Raw genomic sequence first — 15,429 nt, 5'->3', positions numbered from 1 at the left:
CCAATAATGACACAGAATCAATCAATCTTTTCATAATGTCGCGGTTTTTACGGACCGTGTCGTTATGCTTTGTCAACTGGAGACGCTTTCCTTCATCAAGCAGAGTATCAATTCTGACTGTTCCCAACAGACTTAATTGTACTTTAGCGCTGACGTGATCATTAGATTTCTCATGAATCCTTACAGACCTGTCGAAATTCAGTATATCCGCAAATCCTTCTCTTGCAAACTTTGAACACATTCCAGCAGGAGACTTAAACATAATGCACGGCCAACAATATGTGCGATTTGTTTGCATGCTCCCAGTTAACCACAACACTTTATCATACTTAGCTGGTTGAAAACGGCGTTGTTTGCCCGACGCAAGTTGTTGACTCAAGTTGATCTTAGGTTTTGGTCTCCCGTCTGCTTTTACTCTTAGCTTTTCTTCATAGGAGAATGTGTGAAAAGATTCCTGTATGATCCGATCTACGATGTTTGGAGGAGCATCCATAATTCTTTGCAAAAATAATTTCCTATTAGCCAGCTACAACAACAAGGAAGTTAGTTAGAACTACACTAGTCTTCAACTGAGATTTAAAAAAAAATATATATATATATCATCCAAGTAAACGATGCAGTGCACAACAATAAGTGAACAAGTGAATAAAGATCTTAAAATATGAATGATTATATTAGGCAAATTAATGTTCTTCTTCAGGCAAACAGATGATGCAACACAACGTTGACTATAGTAGAACACTGACGCCAGTCCAGCTGCAGACTTCCTGGCACCACTTGCAGACAGTCTCTGATTGGATTTTGAAGGTTGTCAATCATTCAACCTCTGTGTAATATTGGATGTCAAGGGCTGTCAATCAATCAATCCTCCATTCAATGGCAAGAGTTTAACTGCACAGACCGTGCTTAGATGAAGTTAATAGCCTATTTTGATTTGCTGTTATATATTATTTATTTAACAAAGGGTCACACCTGTGAAGTTTTCTTCACGAATAATTACTGCAGGCAATACTGCAGTGCAGGCCTGCTCAGAGCTGTCAATTTTGGCCATTTTTGAAAGAAAAAAAAATGCACTGGCATTTTTTTACAGAGGAAAACATTTATAATAAAAAAAAATAATAATAATAATTAAAAAAAATATATATATATATATATATATATTTTTTTTTATATAGGTATATGTAAATTAATAATAATTATGAATTATGAGTGAATTTGTGTTTCACGTGTTGTCATAGAGAAACCTCCACTGACACACACACACACACACACACACACACACACACACACACACACACACACACACACACACACACACACACACACACACAGTACTATATACCTGTATGTCATGTATGTCCCTATGCCATAAATGTCATGATGTCATGTATGTTGTGTATGTCATAAATGTCACTATGAATTGAAAATGGGGGACCAAACTGGTCAGACTACTGCTTGACCTTACTCCTAGAACCCACCTCACCCTGCCCACTTTGACAACCTAGGATGGCTTAGAGTAGACGACAGAGTACAGCAACTTGCAATGGGCCTGGTCTACAAGATACACTATACGACCAAGGTACCCATGTACATGTCAAAATACTTCCCAAAGGTCAGTGAATACCACGATCACAACACCAGAGGGAGCTCCACAAATCATGTTAAACCCAGATTCGGCTCAAACAAGGAACTAAACACGTTTAGCAATTATGCCACATCAATGTGGAACGCCCTACCCAAAGCTGTAAAGGAATGTGAATCACTACCCACTTTCAAAACCACTCTCAAAGAGCACCTACGGGAGACTGCAATTCGAAACTGGCCCCTGTAAATGTCCTAACCCAACCCCCTCCAATGTAGAGTAATTTACCTAGTATGGTTTTGTCAATATTCCAATGTACAATTTTGCTTGTTTGTACAGTGTCCCCCCCCCCCCCCATGTACAGTTTTGCTTGTTTATACAGTGTTTCTCCCCCCCCCCCCAACCACCTCCAATGTAAATTACCCAGTATGGTTGTCAATATCCCAATGTACCCAACCCCCGCCACACAACCCCACCCAACCTCCTCCAATGTACAGTTTCTACGTCAAATGTATATACTCCCTTTTCTTGACTCTTTTTGTATCACAAACAGTACTGTATTTGCAAATCTGGTATGTCATAAATGTATAGATGTAGCAGTACTGTCTATCTGTATGTCATGTACGTCATATATGTCCTGATGAATTGAAAATGGGGGACCCTGATGTAAACAAGACGAAAGTCTTTCTCTGGTCTGCATCCCCTTAACAATTGTGTGTATTGAGCCGTACTGTATTGTACCCATTCTGCAATCTGTTAATAAAGTTTTCAATCAATCAATCAATCAATCAAACCCTGATGTAAACAAGACAAACGTCTTTCTCTGGTCTGCATCCCCTTAACAATTGTGTGTATTGAGCCGTACTGTACATCTCATAAACACATACAGTACAAGGAATGTGTATTCGCACACATGTATATGCTTACACATGGCTATTGAAACATTTGCATGTTCACATTATATTAGAGAATATAGAATATCAGGCTATATAAATGACCTTATTATAGCCATGTTGCATATCTATGGATCGGGACAAATCTAATCATTCCACTGGATTTAGTATCACAAAAACCGTGAATGAAATCTGTAAATAGACCGCGCAGGCAAACTGATCGCTGCGCTGGCTGATAATAAACTGCGCTGATATAGGCTGATAGAGTGTATGCGCGTGCGTTCACGAGGTGTATGCGCGTCCACGATCGCTGCGCAGGCTGATAAACTGCGCTGATAGGCTGATAGAGTGTATGCGCGTTCAGGAGGTGGATGCGCGTCCACGCGAGGTGTATGCGCATTCACCCGAGGGGGGTAGGTCAGAATGTGGCGGTCGGAATTAGGCACAACAGCGCCATTAAACTAGCAGCATTTAGGTAGGAACCAAAAAACTGGTAGGAACCCAAACTTAAACTGAACACAGAGGCAGTTACACCTAGTAGCAACAATTGTAAATCTTGGCAAGGTTTGCATTCTTTCTGGTCTAATTCCCACCCTCAGAGGGAGCTCTGAGTCTTTTAGCCGTATCTACAGTGCTGATAGATGGCTGCAAAATGTTTGCTCAGCTTGTGGATATGGCTACATCAGCCACTTTGATTCCTTCTGGACTGAGACAAAGTTATATAAATACGATAGACTTCATCCCAATCATAAGGGAATTACAGTCATGGCGAACAACCTTGCTGCCACATTTCCACCCTTGTAGAACGACGCTATGACTCCCCCGTTCTGGGTGCAGAATCCACATCCCTCTGCAGACATTTCCCACATCCCTCTCAACTTAACTGTCCCAGCACTCCCACCTTACCATGTCCAGCTCCACCACCAGGCCTAGTCCAGCTCCACCACCAGGCCTAGTCCAGCTCCACCACCAGGCCTAGTTCAGCTCCACCACCAGTCCTAGTCCAGCTCCACCACCAGGCCTAGTCCAGCTCCACCACCAGGCCTAGTCCTGCTCCACCACCAGGCCTAGTCCAGCTCCACCACCAGGCCTAGTCCAGCTCCACCACCAGGCCTAGTCCAGCTCCACCACCAGGCCCAGTCCACCTCCACCACCAGGCCTAGTCCAGCTCCACCACCAGGCCCAGTCCAGGCTACAGCTCCACCACCAGGCCTTCTGTAGTGTGATAGTAAAGGGTTAACCTTCTGTAGTGTGGCAGTGGAAGGGTTAACCTTCTGTAGTGTGGTTGTGGAAGGGTTAACCTTCTGTAGTGTGGTAGTAAAGGGTTAATGCTCCAGTCGCTGGCTATGCAAATACATTTAACACTCAAACCGTGACATAATTTCAGTAACGTGAAAAACAAAGCCTGCTTGAGTCATTCATCACGTTGTACCAAATATTACTGGGGTGTGATGTCATCATCAGGTTATTATTACAATTATCATCAAACCTCTATCTGACCTCTCTGCTCTCCAGTCTGACCTCTGACCTCTGATAACAGCCTCTATCTGAACTCTCCAGTCTGACCTCTGACCCCTCTATCTGACCTCTCCAGTCTCGACCCCTGACCCGTTACCTGCCGGTGCGTAAGGACGACTTCGACCTGCGCGCCCACATCGAGGGGGCGGGCCACAGCGCGGACACCTGCTTCCACCTGTCAATCACAGAGAAGACCTGTCGGGGCTACCTGGTCAAGATGGGGGGCGGGATCAAGACCTGGAAGAAACGCTGGTTCGTCTTCGACCGCAACCGCCGGACGCTGTCTTACTACGCGGGTAGGAACTGTTCTGGGGCCAGTGTAGGATCCATGATGTGATGTGATGTGATGCTGTAACTGTTCTGGGGCCAGTGTAGGATCCATGATGTGATGTGATGTGATGCTGTAACTGTTCTGGGGCCAGTGTAGGATCCATGATGTGATGTGATGCTGTAACTGTTCTGGGGCCAGTGTAGGATCCATGATGTGATGTGATGCTGTAACTGTTCTGGGGCCAGTGTAGGATCCATGATGTGATGTGATGTGATGCTGTAACTGTTCTGGGGCCAGTGTAGGATCCATGATGTGATGTGATGTGATGCTGTAACTGTTCTGGGGCCAGTGTAGGATCCATGATGTGATGTGATGTGATGCTGTAACTGTTCTGGGGCCAGTGTTTCCCATTAACTCATTGGACGCCAGTCACGAGTATAGTCGGGTTAACTCGACGATGCTTGAGCGCCAATCACGAGTATAGTCAGGTTTTAATCGTTATATCTTTTATTAGCGATATCCATTCATTTTCATCCATCCAACCTGATGTTATCGTTGGGAATGGGTCTGAGGCCGCAAAAGGGCAAATACCGCCGCCTATCGTCTCCCGGATGGTATTGCACATCATTGGTTTGGATTGGCTGCGGATGTGCATACAAAAAAAAAGTCTGGTCCAGGTTTTCCTTTTCGGGGCATGCAGTATCGTTATAACACATTGACTGGGGAGGCTGGGAGCAGCGTGGATTATGTGTTTTGGATATATAACTGTTCTGAAGGTCCAGATTAAAACATAAAGTCTGCGTTTATTATTTTGTATAACTTATATATTGTTTATATATATAAGATATATATTTTCACGTCATCTATTTGCCTAACAGTATTCATCATTCGCTTATTTGTATATGTTCCACTCTTAACGCCGTAGACAGCGTGAGCGCATGCGCGGGTTTCTTGGGACATGCCTGGACATAGTCTGAGAGAGAAGTAACGTTTGGCGCAGTTGTAAACAGACGGCAAGGCAACGTATCGTTATAGAGAGCCGAACAGCTAATTAGATACAACCATAATATTGTCGAGCCACTATTGGCACAGTATAGTGACTTGTGTGAGCGAAGTAACGTTGAGAGACTTATAGTTTAACCCAGCGACGTTCTGGATCTAACTACTTATTGAAGACTTCCTGCGGGTTAGCCTAAGTACAAAGGGGCTAACTAGCTATCACCCATGCCAACGGGCTTTTGGACTAATAGCTATTAATCCTGCCATCGGGCACTAGGAATACAAGGACCGGTCCGTACGAGACCTTTTCCTCCCCAGCGACGACCGGATTATCCCAAGTGTGTCTGCAGCTCTCTGGAGTAGGATCTCCAGAGAATTACCGTCTCCATCCACCATCTTGCTTTTCCCTGTGCTGCGTGCTTCTTCTCACGCCATTCAGAGCTCCAACGGTCGGGTACCAGTAGTATTTATTATTAGGAATTATACTTACCTCTGACATTGTTGCACTGACATTCTATTAATAACAGGAGATCTGCGTTCTGTGTATGTTTTTCTATTAATATTAAAGTGATTGTTTAACTTGGTTTCACTGTCCCCTCGCAGTTAATGGAGTGTCCGCCATTTTGTGTACCTATAATGTCTGGCTAATTAATATTCTTTAGTAGTGGTTTAATCTAGCATTTCAATACAGTCAGGGTTGTGTAGCCCCTTAGCTACAAACGTTGGATCAATAAACGCGATAAATATTTGGAATGGCGATCAGGAATTTGATTAATCATTTTGCAGGACAGATGTGAGGTAAGGAATTTATGTTACGAATCTTGGGTTAATCCGATGTTCCTTTCATCGCCATCGGAGCGCGAGTGTGTGTGTGTGTGCGTGCCGTTGTGGCTGACCAATGCACGGATAAGCGATTTTTCAGCCCGCTTCGGTATCGTGCATGAGGACACATATACTATTGATAATCTAGCGTTTATTTGAAAACGATTAATAAATCAGCCAAAAAATTTTGTTTTGTGTATTCCACTAAGGGCTATTATCGCATCTTTCTCTGGAATTACTAGAACTCACCAAAACTATACTCGTATTCAAAACGGTATAAAACGGAAATGTACCGATGAAAAAACTATCCGTTTTGTACATGTTGACTGCAAGCAAGTCATTGATAAGCCACGGGTGTATTAGACCCATAGCCATAATTTAAGATATATTTTAAGCACTCGCAAATATCCCCGTCCTCCCATTGATTAAAGCGGTGGCCATCAAGCCATAATTTCCCGGAAGGGGCGTGGCGCTCTATGAGTTAATTACCTAGACTGTGGCGGCCCTAATTTGTCCCGCCACAGTTTTATAATGAACCGAAAATTTTAAAATGTATTTACATTTTCTTTTTTTTTATATATTTTTTTATATAAAGTTTGCCAATAGGGATGTATCAGTAGTATTGGCAGTGGTAGTAATCGTAATAATAAAAAAATAAACCAGTTCAACACTGGTAACCACTTTTGCTCAATTTCTTTGATGGCTCAAATGTCCGCTCTAGTCCAGTCGATTTTGTGTTTTGATCACAAACTTCATCCTAGATCTAGCCTCTTTATGTTGCTCTCAAAGTGTTGCTTTAAAATGTACCAAAAAAAGGGGGGGGGGGTCCAAGGTTCTCCCACCACAGTCTTAAAAGATCCTGTGGGAAACACTGGGGTCACATATCTCAAAATAGCTCAGACCTCAGAGGGTTTTAACTCACTCACAGTTAGTCACCGCTCTGCCCCTGGTGGCGGCTCGTGGGAAATGCACTGTGTGTAAATTGATTGGCATCTTTGTGACGCAGTGTTACAGTTTTTCTCAATTGCTTTGGTGCATTTCTCTGATCAGAATTAAAGTTCTCATAACTGTTAGTTCAACCTCCACAACATTTTGTAATTTGTGCACATCATAGTAGCAGTTTCTCATTCCTCCGAACAAATTGCAAATGCTTTTGGACATGCATCAATTGCTTTCATACAATTCTCTGCTGTTTTATAACATTATCATTTGCTTAGGTCATGTCAGTCAAAATGAACTATACTTATGACTGCTGAATAGTCATTCCCTATAAAACTAATAGTCCTCATTTCATTGCTTGAGTCATTACATACAAATATGTTGAACTAGTTGTCAAAATCTGTCAAGCAAATTTTATACATTTCTTTATAATTTTTCCCCTGAATGGAGCTGGATGCCAGGGAATCGCTGCACACATTCATATATGTTGATGAGGCGGAATTTCAATCTGGCAAAAGGTAGAAGGCGTGGAAGGAATCGCATTGGACAGAGAGCAACCACTGATGTCCCAGGCCAACGAGGAGGGAATATTACAATGTGTGCAGCCATCTCAGAAAACGGCGTCCTCACCCATATGCCCCGCATTGGTCCATACAACACACAACATCTGCTGACTTTTTTAGACACTCTTTACAGGGACATAATCCCTGAGAATGAGAGGGGTCTAAATGGCGACCATCTGACCAAGTACGTTGTTGTATGGGATAATGTGCGTTTTCACCACGCAATTCTGGTCACACAGTGGTTTGCAGCACATGAAAGGATGCTGGTGGAATATCTCCCTCCCTACTCCTCATTCCTGAATCCAATAGCCAGACAGACAGGAACGTCTGGATGTGAATGAATGATTTACAGTACTGTGTATGTTGTATGTTCCAATTCAGTTCCAATATGTACTGCAATATTGTTTACAGTTGTGCACAGCTCTACCCAAAAGCCAAAGGGTGTTTCTTATGTTTGTTGTAAATTAGTTTGTATTTTTCTTTTGCACAATGCTGTGAACAAATTAAAATTGCAAAGAGCATATGCAGTTAAAATGTGAAACATACGTGTCTTAGTTGTACTAATTTACCTCACTAAATACAGCAATGTGTAACTGTAGATTTCAAATGGCTGTGCAAATAGTGTATAGTGCTGTCTTGAGCATTTTCAGAAAGTGTCACCAAGATCTGACTTTTTTTCCATTGGAAAACACTTACAGGGTGAACTGTCATAAAGAAAACATGGCAAAGCCATTTGACTATCTTGTTCATAAACAATGGTGTAAGGACTTTTCATTTTGATGACAGTGACACTTTCATTGACATGAATACTTGCTTTTGAGGAATGAATTATCCATTTTGAGCAAGTGACACGCTTCTGCAGGTTATCACCTAGGTTTTGCAGTTTGTACTAATTGTTTTGAGAAATGCACTAACAGTTATGAGAACTTTAATTCTTGTATTTTATTTTTTTATTATTTTTTAAACAAACACATAAACAAACATGACAACACACGATAAGATATACAAGCATTAGTTGTCAGTGCACATCCAATGAAATCACATTTTAGTTAATTGTCTTATATAGGATATACCCCTAATACCTGTTATCTAAAAACCTACACACATATGCTCCAGCTCGAACCCCCCCCCCCCTCCCGGACCCCTCTTTGGATAGTACCTCCATTAACCCTCGCTCCTAACCAGACACTACCATTATAAGCTAGCTTTTATTCTCTCCACCACTTCTAACCACATTGACATTTTGGATTCATTGAGACCCAGAATTCTTGCTGTAGATATTTCTTGATAAATCACATCGAGATATGTAAGAAACCAAACTTTCCGGCACATTTTTTCCGGTTGAAACCAGCGTGATGCGATCAGCTTTTTAGCTACTGTGATACCCGATAAAACCAATCTCTTTAGCTGTGGATTTACTGCAAACTCAAAAACATCATTCAATAGTAATACAGAGGGGTGTACAGGTATATTCCAAGATACGAGTTTTGATAATTGTTGGGTCACATCTTTCCAGAATGTCTTAACTGGTGGGCAGTCCCAATACATGTGCATAAATGTTCCTTCGTCCCCATTTGTACATTGGGAGCATTTGGAGTCTTGTTTAAGACCCATTCTGTTCAGTCTTATAGGAGTCAAGTATGTCCTGTGAATATAGTTAAGATTGATTTGTTGATGGTCCGGGTTCCTTGATGTAAGTCGGACATTTGCCCAGGCTCCTTGCCAATCAAAGTCACTTTCCAGGTCTGGTATATCCCTCCTCCAGGCAGAGTCTAGTTGGAGGGTTTCATACGAGGACGTTAGTAATTGATGATAAAAATCTGAAACAAAACCTCTCGATGTCTCTCTTTCATAGAAGAATTTGTGGTATATGTGGTGTTCAATTGGTATGTCTAATGGAACACTGTGAGACTTAAAACATAGCCGTAACTGTATGTAAAAAAGCCATGTGGACTTGGTGAGATAACATTTTTTGCATATTTCTCCATAACTACAAAAACCCTGTTTGTTAAAAACATCCCCTAATGAGTGTATGCCTTGCTCTTCCCATATAGGGAATCTTATAGGTCGTTTTTCAATTAAGGCGAGACACTGCAGGTGAATAGTCAAATATACTTTTTTTGTTGTTGATTTTGAGATTTTGTTATATTTTGCTTCCTAAACATGTCTTCTATGAAACTAGTGACAATAAAACGTCAATAACACACATTTAGTTGTTTATTTTACATCATTCTGCCTTATTGCATCCATAAATGTGCACATATTTAATGGGGAAGTGCCTCATTTGCATATATAAACATAAATTTCAGAAAACTTGCAATATATTTTTTCTTAGTTTATATGTACATAACAAATTGGGAAAGTTTCATAGTGATATCTATTCAAATATGTGTTGCCTATTAGGGGGTACTACAATGTACTACACTGTTTGTAGCCTGTGTGTAGTTCTGTTCAGATAACATCATTATTATTATTATTCAGTTATCAGGCATGTGTTTAGGTTGTCTATTACTAATGGTTTGATTAGGTATTGTGTTTGTAAATATCTGTTTAAAAAAAAAAGTATGGCATTTTACAATACAGAACTTTGAAGGCGTTTTCCCAAAAATGAGTTTTAAGAGTTTTTCCTCATACTCTGAGCCAGAAATCTCCACTTCAGTAGCACACACATACACCAAACCTTCCAGTTCTATTCATATCTATGTTCTGAAGGTATTTACAGAAGGGTTTGTTGATATCGCATTCATACCCTGATTTATATCACATTTTATTCCTAAAAACATGGCGAAATATGGAATTTTACCATAAAAATGGACTGAATGGAGTATTTTCTGATTTATGGAGTGATAAAAAGAGATATCCAAAATCCCCTCTGTAATAACCTTTGGCTCTAATATGTCAACAAAATGAAACTATAATTTTGAAAATGGCTTTATCCAATGTTCAGATTTCTGTCCTGGAATTATATGCAAATTAGTGCATATTTAAGTAGATCATGCCTCATTTGCATATTTAAACATACAATTTCAGAAAACTTGTAATACAAAAAAGTCTTGTCTTAATATAAGTAATCAACTGGGGAAGTTTCATTGTGATATCTATTAGTTAATTTTTTTACCCTATTCACCTGCAGTGTCTCCCCTTAAGAGTGCATTGTTATTGAATAAGGGAGTATGATTGTGCCATTTATGTGGGTTAGGAGAACTTTAATTCTGATCAGAGAAATGCACCAAAGCAATTGAGAAAAACTGTAAAAAAAAATATTAAAAAAACATTATAGACAATGTGCATTTACATTAATCCTTGCAATTTTTTATCGCTCTCCCCTTTACAAATATATCAGGGTAGATACTTTTCTTACTTTGTTTACTAAAATACACGCCGTGTGTGCTTCTCATGTAGACAAACACGAGGCCAAGCTGAAGGGGGTCATCTACTTCCAAGCCATAGAAGAGGTTTACTACGACCACTTGAAGAACGCACACAAGGTGTGTGTGTGTGTGTGTGCGTGTGTGTGTGTGTGTGTGTGTGTGTGTGTGTGTGTGTGTGCGTGCGTGCGTGCGTGTGTGTGTGTGTGTGTGTGTGTGTGTGTGTGTGTGTGTGTGTGTGTGTGTGTGTGTGTGTGTGTGTGTGTGTGTGTGTGTGAGAGATCTGGCAACAGTTTTCTTCTTCTTATTTCTACATAAAAAGAAACACCTGGAATGAATCTCACTGTGACCTCCATCTGTCTCTGCCTCTTCTGGACTCTTTCTGTATCACAAACAGTACTGTATTTGCAAATCTGGTATGTCATAAATGTATAGATGTAGCAGTACTGTCTATCTGTATGTCATGTATGTCATATATGTTACGATGAATTGAAAATGGGGGACCCTGATGTAAACAAGACGAAAGTCTTTCTCTGGTCTGCATCCCCTTAACAATTGTATGTATTGAGCTGTACTGTACTGTACCCATTCTGCAATCTGTTAATAAAGTTTTCAATCAATCTCTGTCTGTCTGTCTGTCTGTCTGTCTGTCTGTCTGTCTGTCTGTCTGTCTGTCTGTCTGTCTGTCTGTCTGTCTGTCTGTCTGTCTGTCTGTCTGTCTGTCTGTCTGTCTGTCTCTCTCTCTGTCTCTCTCTCTGTCTCTCTCTCTCTCTCTCTCTCTCTCTCTCTCTCTCTCTCTCTCTCTCTCTCTCTCTCTCTCTCTCTCTCTCTCTCTCTCTCTCTCTCTCTCTCTCTCTCTCTCTCTCTCTCTCTCTCTCTCTCACTAATAATAATCCTCTCCTCTGGTCCGAGTCAAAGCCACTGAGGAGCCCATGTGTACCATAGAATTACGTAAGTTGAAAAATATATAAAAGTAATAATTATGTTATTGACCGTGTTTGACCAGAATTTTATTTCTTTAATTTCTTAATCGCAGGTAGTTTGGCATTAAAGGGGGAATGCCACCCATTTTAAGAATGAACATAAGTGGATGGTAAATGGACTGTATTTATATTTGTATCCAAAGCGCTTTACAACTAGGGGTGGGACAATACATCGATCCAGATCGATATATCGATCTATTATCAATAATCAAATAGGATCGACGCAACGTAAAAAGATCGATTCATATTGCGATACTCTTATTTTGAAAATCCCCGCGAGTCATATCCGCCGGCGCCCAGTATTGTGAAACTCCGTGTACACATTACAGCAGTGTTTGCGTCTGCTGTAAAGCACTACAGAGCGTCTATTTTGCGAGCAGATATAAGTCTGTGCAGTTTTTTCCCCGCAACGGGTCAAATGCATATAACAGGCGTTGCATCGTCGCCATTCCTTTATGCCAACGTCGCGTTAAATATCTAAATGAACGTCGCGTTGGCTGCTTAAAAGCTAAGCAGCTAACCGTGAGAGAGAACAGGAGAGTGAAGAGGGGACTTGGAAGGAGGAGGGGTGGGGGCTGTGGGGGACTGTGTGTGTGTGTGTGTGTGTGTGTGTGTGTGTCTGTGTGTGTCTGTGTGTGTCTGTGTGTGTGTTAAAGCTCAATATATAAAAACAAAAGTGAACAGGAGGTCTATTTGTATTAAAAACAATAGATTGTTTTTCATTTAAATGTCTGGAAGAGCTCAAAAATAAATACATCAATTGATATTTCCGTAGCCTTTTTTTAGTTGATCTAAATGTGACTGATTGTGTTAAATGGGCACATAATATCGCCTCATATCGATCGCAGGCACCTGAATTGAATCGTATCGTATCGTATCGTGGCAGACTTTGTGATATCGGCAAATATCGTATCGTTGTCCAAAGAATCGATATCGTATCGTATCGTGATGAAACTGATGATTCCCACCCCTATTTACAACATGAGCCTCACGTTCAATCACACATTCACACGCCGACGGCGGAGGCCACCATGCAAGGTATCAACCTGCTCATCGGGAGCAGTTAGGGGTTAAGTGTCTTGCTCAAGGACATTTCGACGCGCTGCCAGGAGGAGCCGGAATCGAACCGGGAACCTCCGGATTACCAGACGACTGCTCTACCTCCTGAGACCCTGGCGTCCCCATATGTTCTTCCTGTACCCCAGGACAGTTCAGTCAGTGAACGCACACCGCTCTCTCCTAAAGGTAGAAATCAGAGAGAGAACTCCCCAATCAGTGATGTCACTGGGATGTAAAATCGGGGGCTAATTAATGAGGCTGTGCCATAGAATGTTTGTGTCTGTGTGAGCTATTACACCCAAATGATGTCTGTGTGAGCTATTACACCCAAATGATGTCTGTGTGAGCTATTACACCCACATGATGTCTGTGTGAGCTATTACACCCACATGATGTCTGTGTGAGCTATTACACCCAAATTATGTCTGTGTGAGCTATTACACCCAAATGATGTCTGTGTGAGCTATTACACCCACATGATGTCTGTGTGAGCTATTACACCCAAATGATGTCTGTGTGAGCTATTACACCCACATGATGTCTGTGTGAGCTATTACACCCAAATGATGTCTGTGTGAGCTATTACACCCAAATGATGTCTGTGTGAGCTATTACACCCACATGATGTCTGTGTGAGCTATTACACCCAAATGATGTCTGTGTGAGCTATTACACCCGCATGATGTCTGTGTGAGCTATTACACCCAAATGATGTCTGTGTGAGCTATTACACTCAAATGCGGTTCTAATTCCGGTTCAGACATTCTAGCAATGCTAGAATATGAACCTCATTTGGGTGTTCATAGAGCTCATTTTATGGCCTCATCAAAATCAGTTTTTCAGTATGTGCTCTTCATGAATCAAATATGAACGACCTCGTAGCTGTTGCATTTTTATCTTAGCTGAAAATCAGACATATTATGTTTGTCAACAACTAAGGTTATTGCATTATCAATCTATTATAGATGTCTCAGTTGAAGTGTTACCCAGACATCAGGCTCTGGGAATAAAGTGGACATGTAACGACAATACTTTTTGTCACATATATATATATATAGTAATGCAAAAAAGGCCCAATCTGCCTTTGGGGGCTGAACATCTATTATATGATGTATCAGTTTACAGGTATAACACAACTAACTACAACTGATCAGTTGATGATACACTCAAAACGGATACAATGAAGAACATTTGGCAACTGTGGTGTGGGGGGGGGGGGGGGTGATTTAAGCAGCCACACTTGTCTTGGGTCTAGCTCATTGGGGCCCAAAGTGGGGCTTCTGTGGTCCCTGTGGGGCTTCTGTGGTCCAGGGAAGAGGTTCTGACCAGATGTTTACCAGCCAGAGCAGACGGGTGGCTGCCTTAACCCTTTCACTGCCACACGACAGAAGGTTAACCCTTTACTATCACACAACCAATGGCGACCGTGATAGTAAAGGGTCAACCTTCTGTCGTGTGGCAGTGAAAGGGTTAACCGGCTGTTGTGCACGCCCTGATGGGGAAAGAAAAAAAGGGGTTCGCCAAAGGCCGGCCCGAGGCCTTCAAGTGGACTCTGCAGTGTCAGACGGCCTTCGACCATCTGCGGAAGTGCCTCTTGACACCCCCGGTGCTGGCCTACCGCGACCTCCAGCTCCCCTTCATAGTGACCACAGACAGGAGTTACTTGGGACTGGTAGCGGTACTAAGTCGAAACAAGAGGGCGTGGAGCGAGTCATCGCCTTTGCGAGCCGAGGCCTGCGTGGGTCCGAAAGGAATGACCAAAATTATAGTGCGTTCAAGCTGGAACTCCTCGCCCTGAAGTGGGCGGTCACTGAGAAGTTCAGAGACCTCTTGATGTACGCCCAGTTCACCGTGATCACCGACCACAACCCGCTGAGGCACCTCGGCATGGCCAACCTGAGAGCAGTGGAGCAGCGCTGGAACGCTCAGCTTGCGGAGTACGACTTCGTGGTGCACTACAAACCTGGTCGACTCAACCAGAACGCAGACACCCTGTCTCGCATGCCGATGCGATCAGAACCCGAAGTGGAAGACACCGAGAAAGACTTCCTAACGATACCCGCGACCGGCACTCACACCCGTCAGGGTCTCCAGGAACGGACCGCTCCATTGTCCGTCCCCGCCCCAGTCGCCCGCGATGGCTACGTCGTGGTTCCCGCGTAGGAAGTACGGGCTCTGCTGTGCCCCGGGAGACCGACAGAGACGCGGGAGGTCCCGAGTGTCAGCGCACGACAGATAGCGGCACAGAAGGGGAACAGCGGATATGACTGGGCGGAAATGCGGCAACTTCAGGCAGACGACCCCGAGTTGGGTCCGGTGTGGCGGGCGGTGACGCAGGGGGTCCCTCCCACTAAAGTACAGCTGAAAGAAGGAGACCCGAAATGCCGCAAGTTATATGGGCAGTGGGAGCGGTTCCGTCTGCACCAACAAGT

At 42.6% G+C, this 15,429-nt stretch overlaps 1 protein-coding gene across 1 annotated transcript; it reads left to right on the top strand.

Annotated features, from left to right (window-relative positions):
- Positions 1-3,288: 3,288 nt before the first annotated feature.
- LOC311238022 (pleckstrin homology-like domain family B member 2) lies at positions 3,289-15,236 on the top strand (the record flags this gene model as incomplete). Its single annotated transcript, XM_084325989.1, has 4 exons — positions 3,289-3,306; positions 4,070-4,289; positions 10,990-11,075; positions 15,126-15,236. The coding sequence occupies 4 exons, from the start codon at positions 3,289-3,291 to the stop codon at positions 15,234-15,236; spliced, it is 435 nt and encodes a 144-aa protein (XP_084182115.1).
- Positions 15,237-15,429: the final 193 nt, after the last annotated feature.

This window comes from Notolepis coatsorum (genome assembly GCF_963971535.1).
Source record: "Notolepis coatsorum genome assembly, chromosome: 12".
Lineage (NCBI taxonomy): Eukaryota > Metazoa > Chordata > Actinopteri > Aulopiformes > Paralepididae > Notolepis > Notolepis coatsorum.
This window is presented reverse-complemented; position numbering and strand designations above follow the sequence as displayed.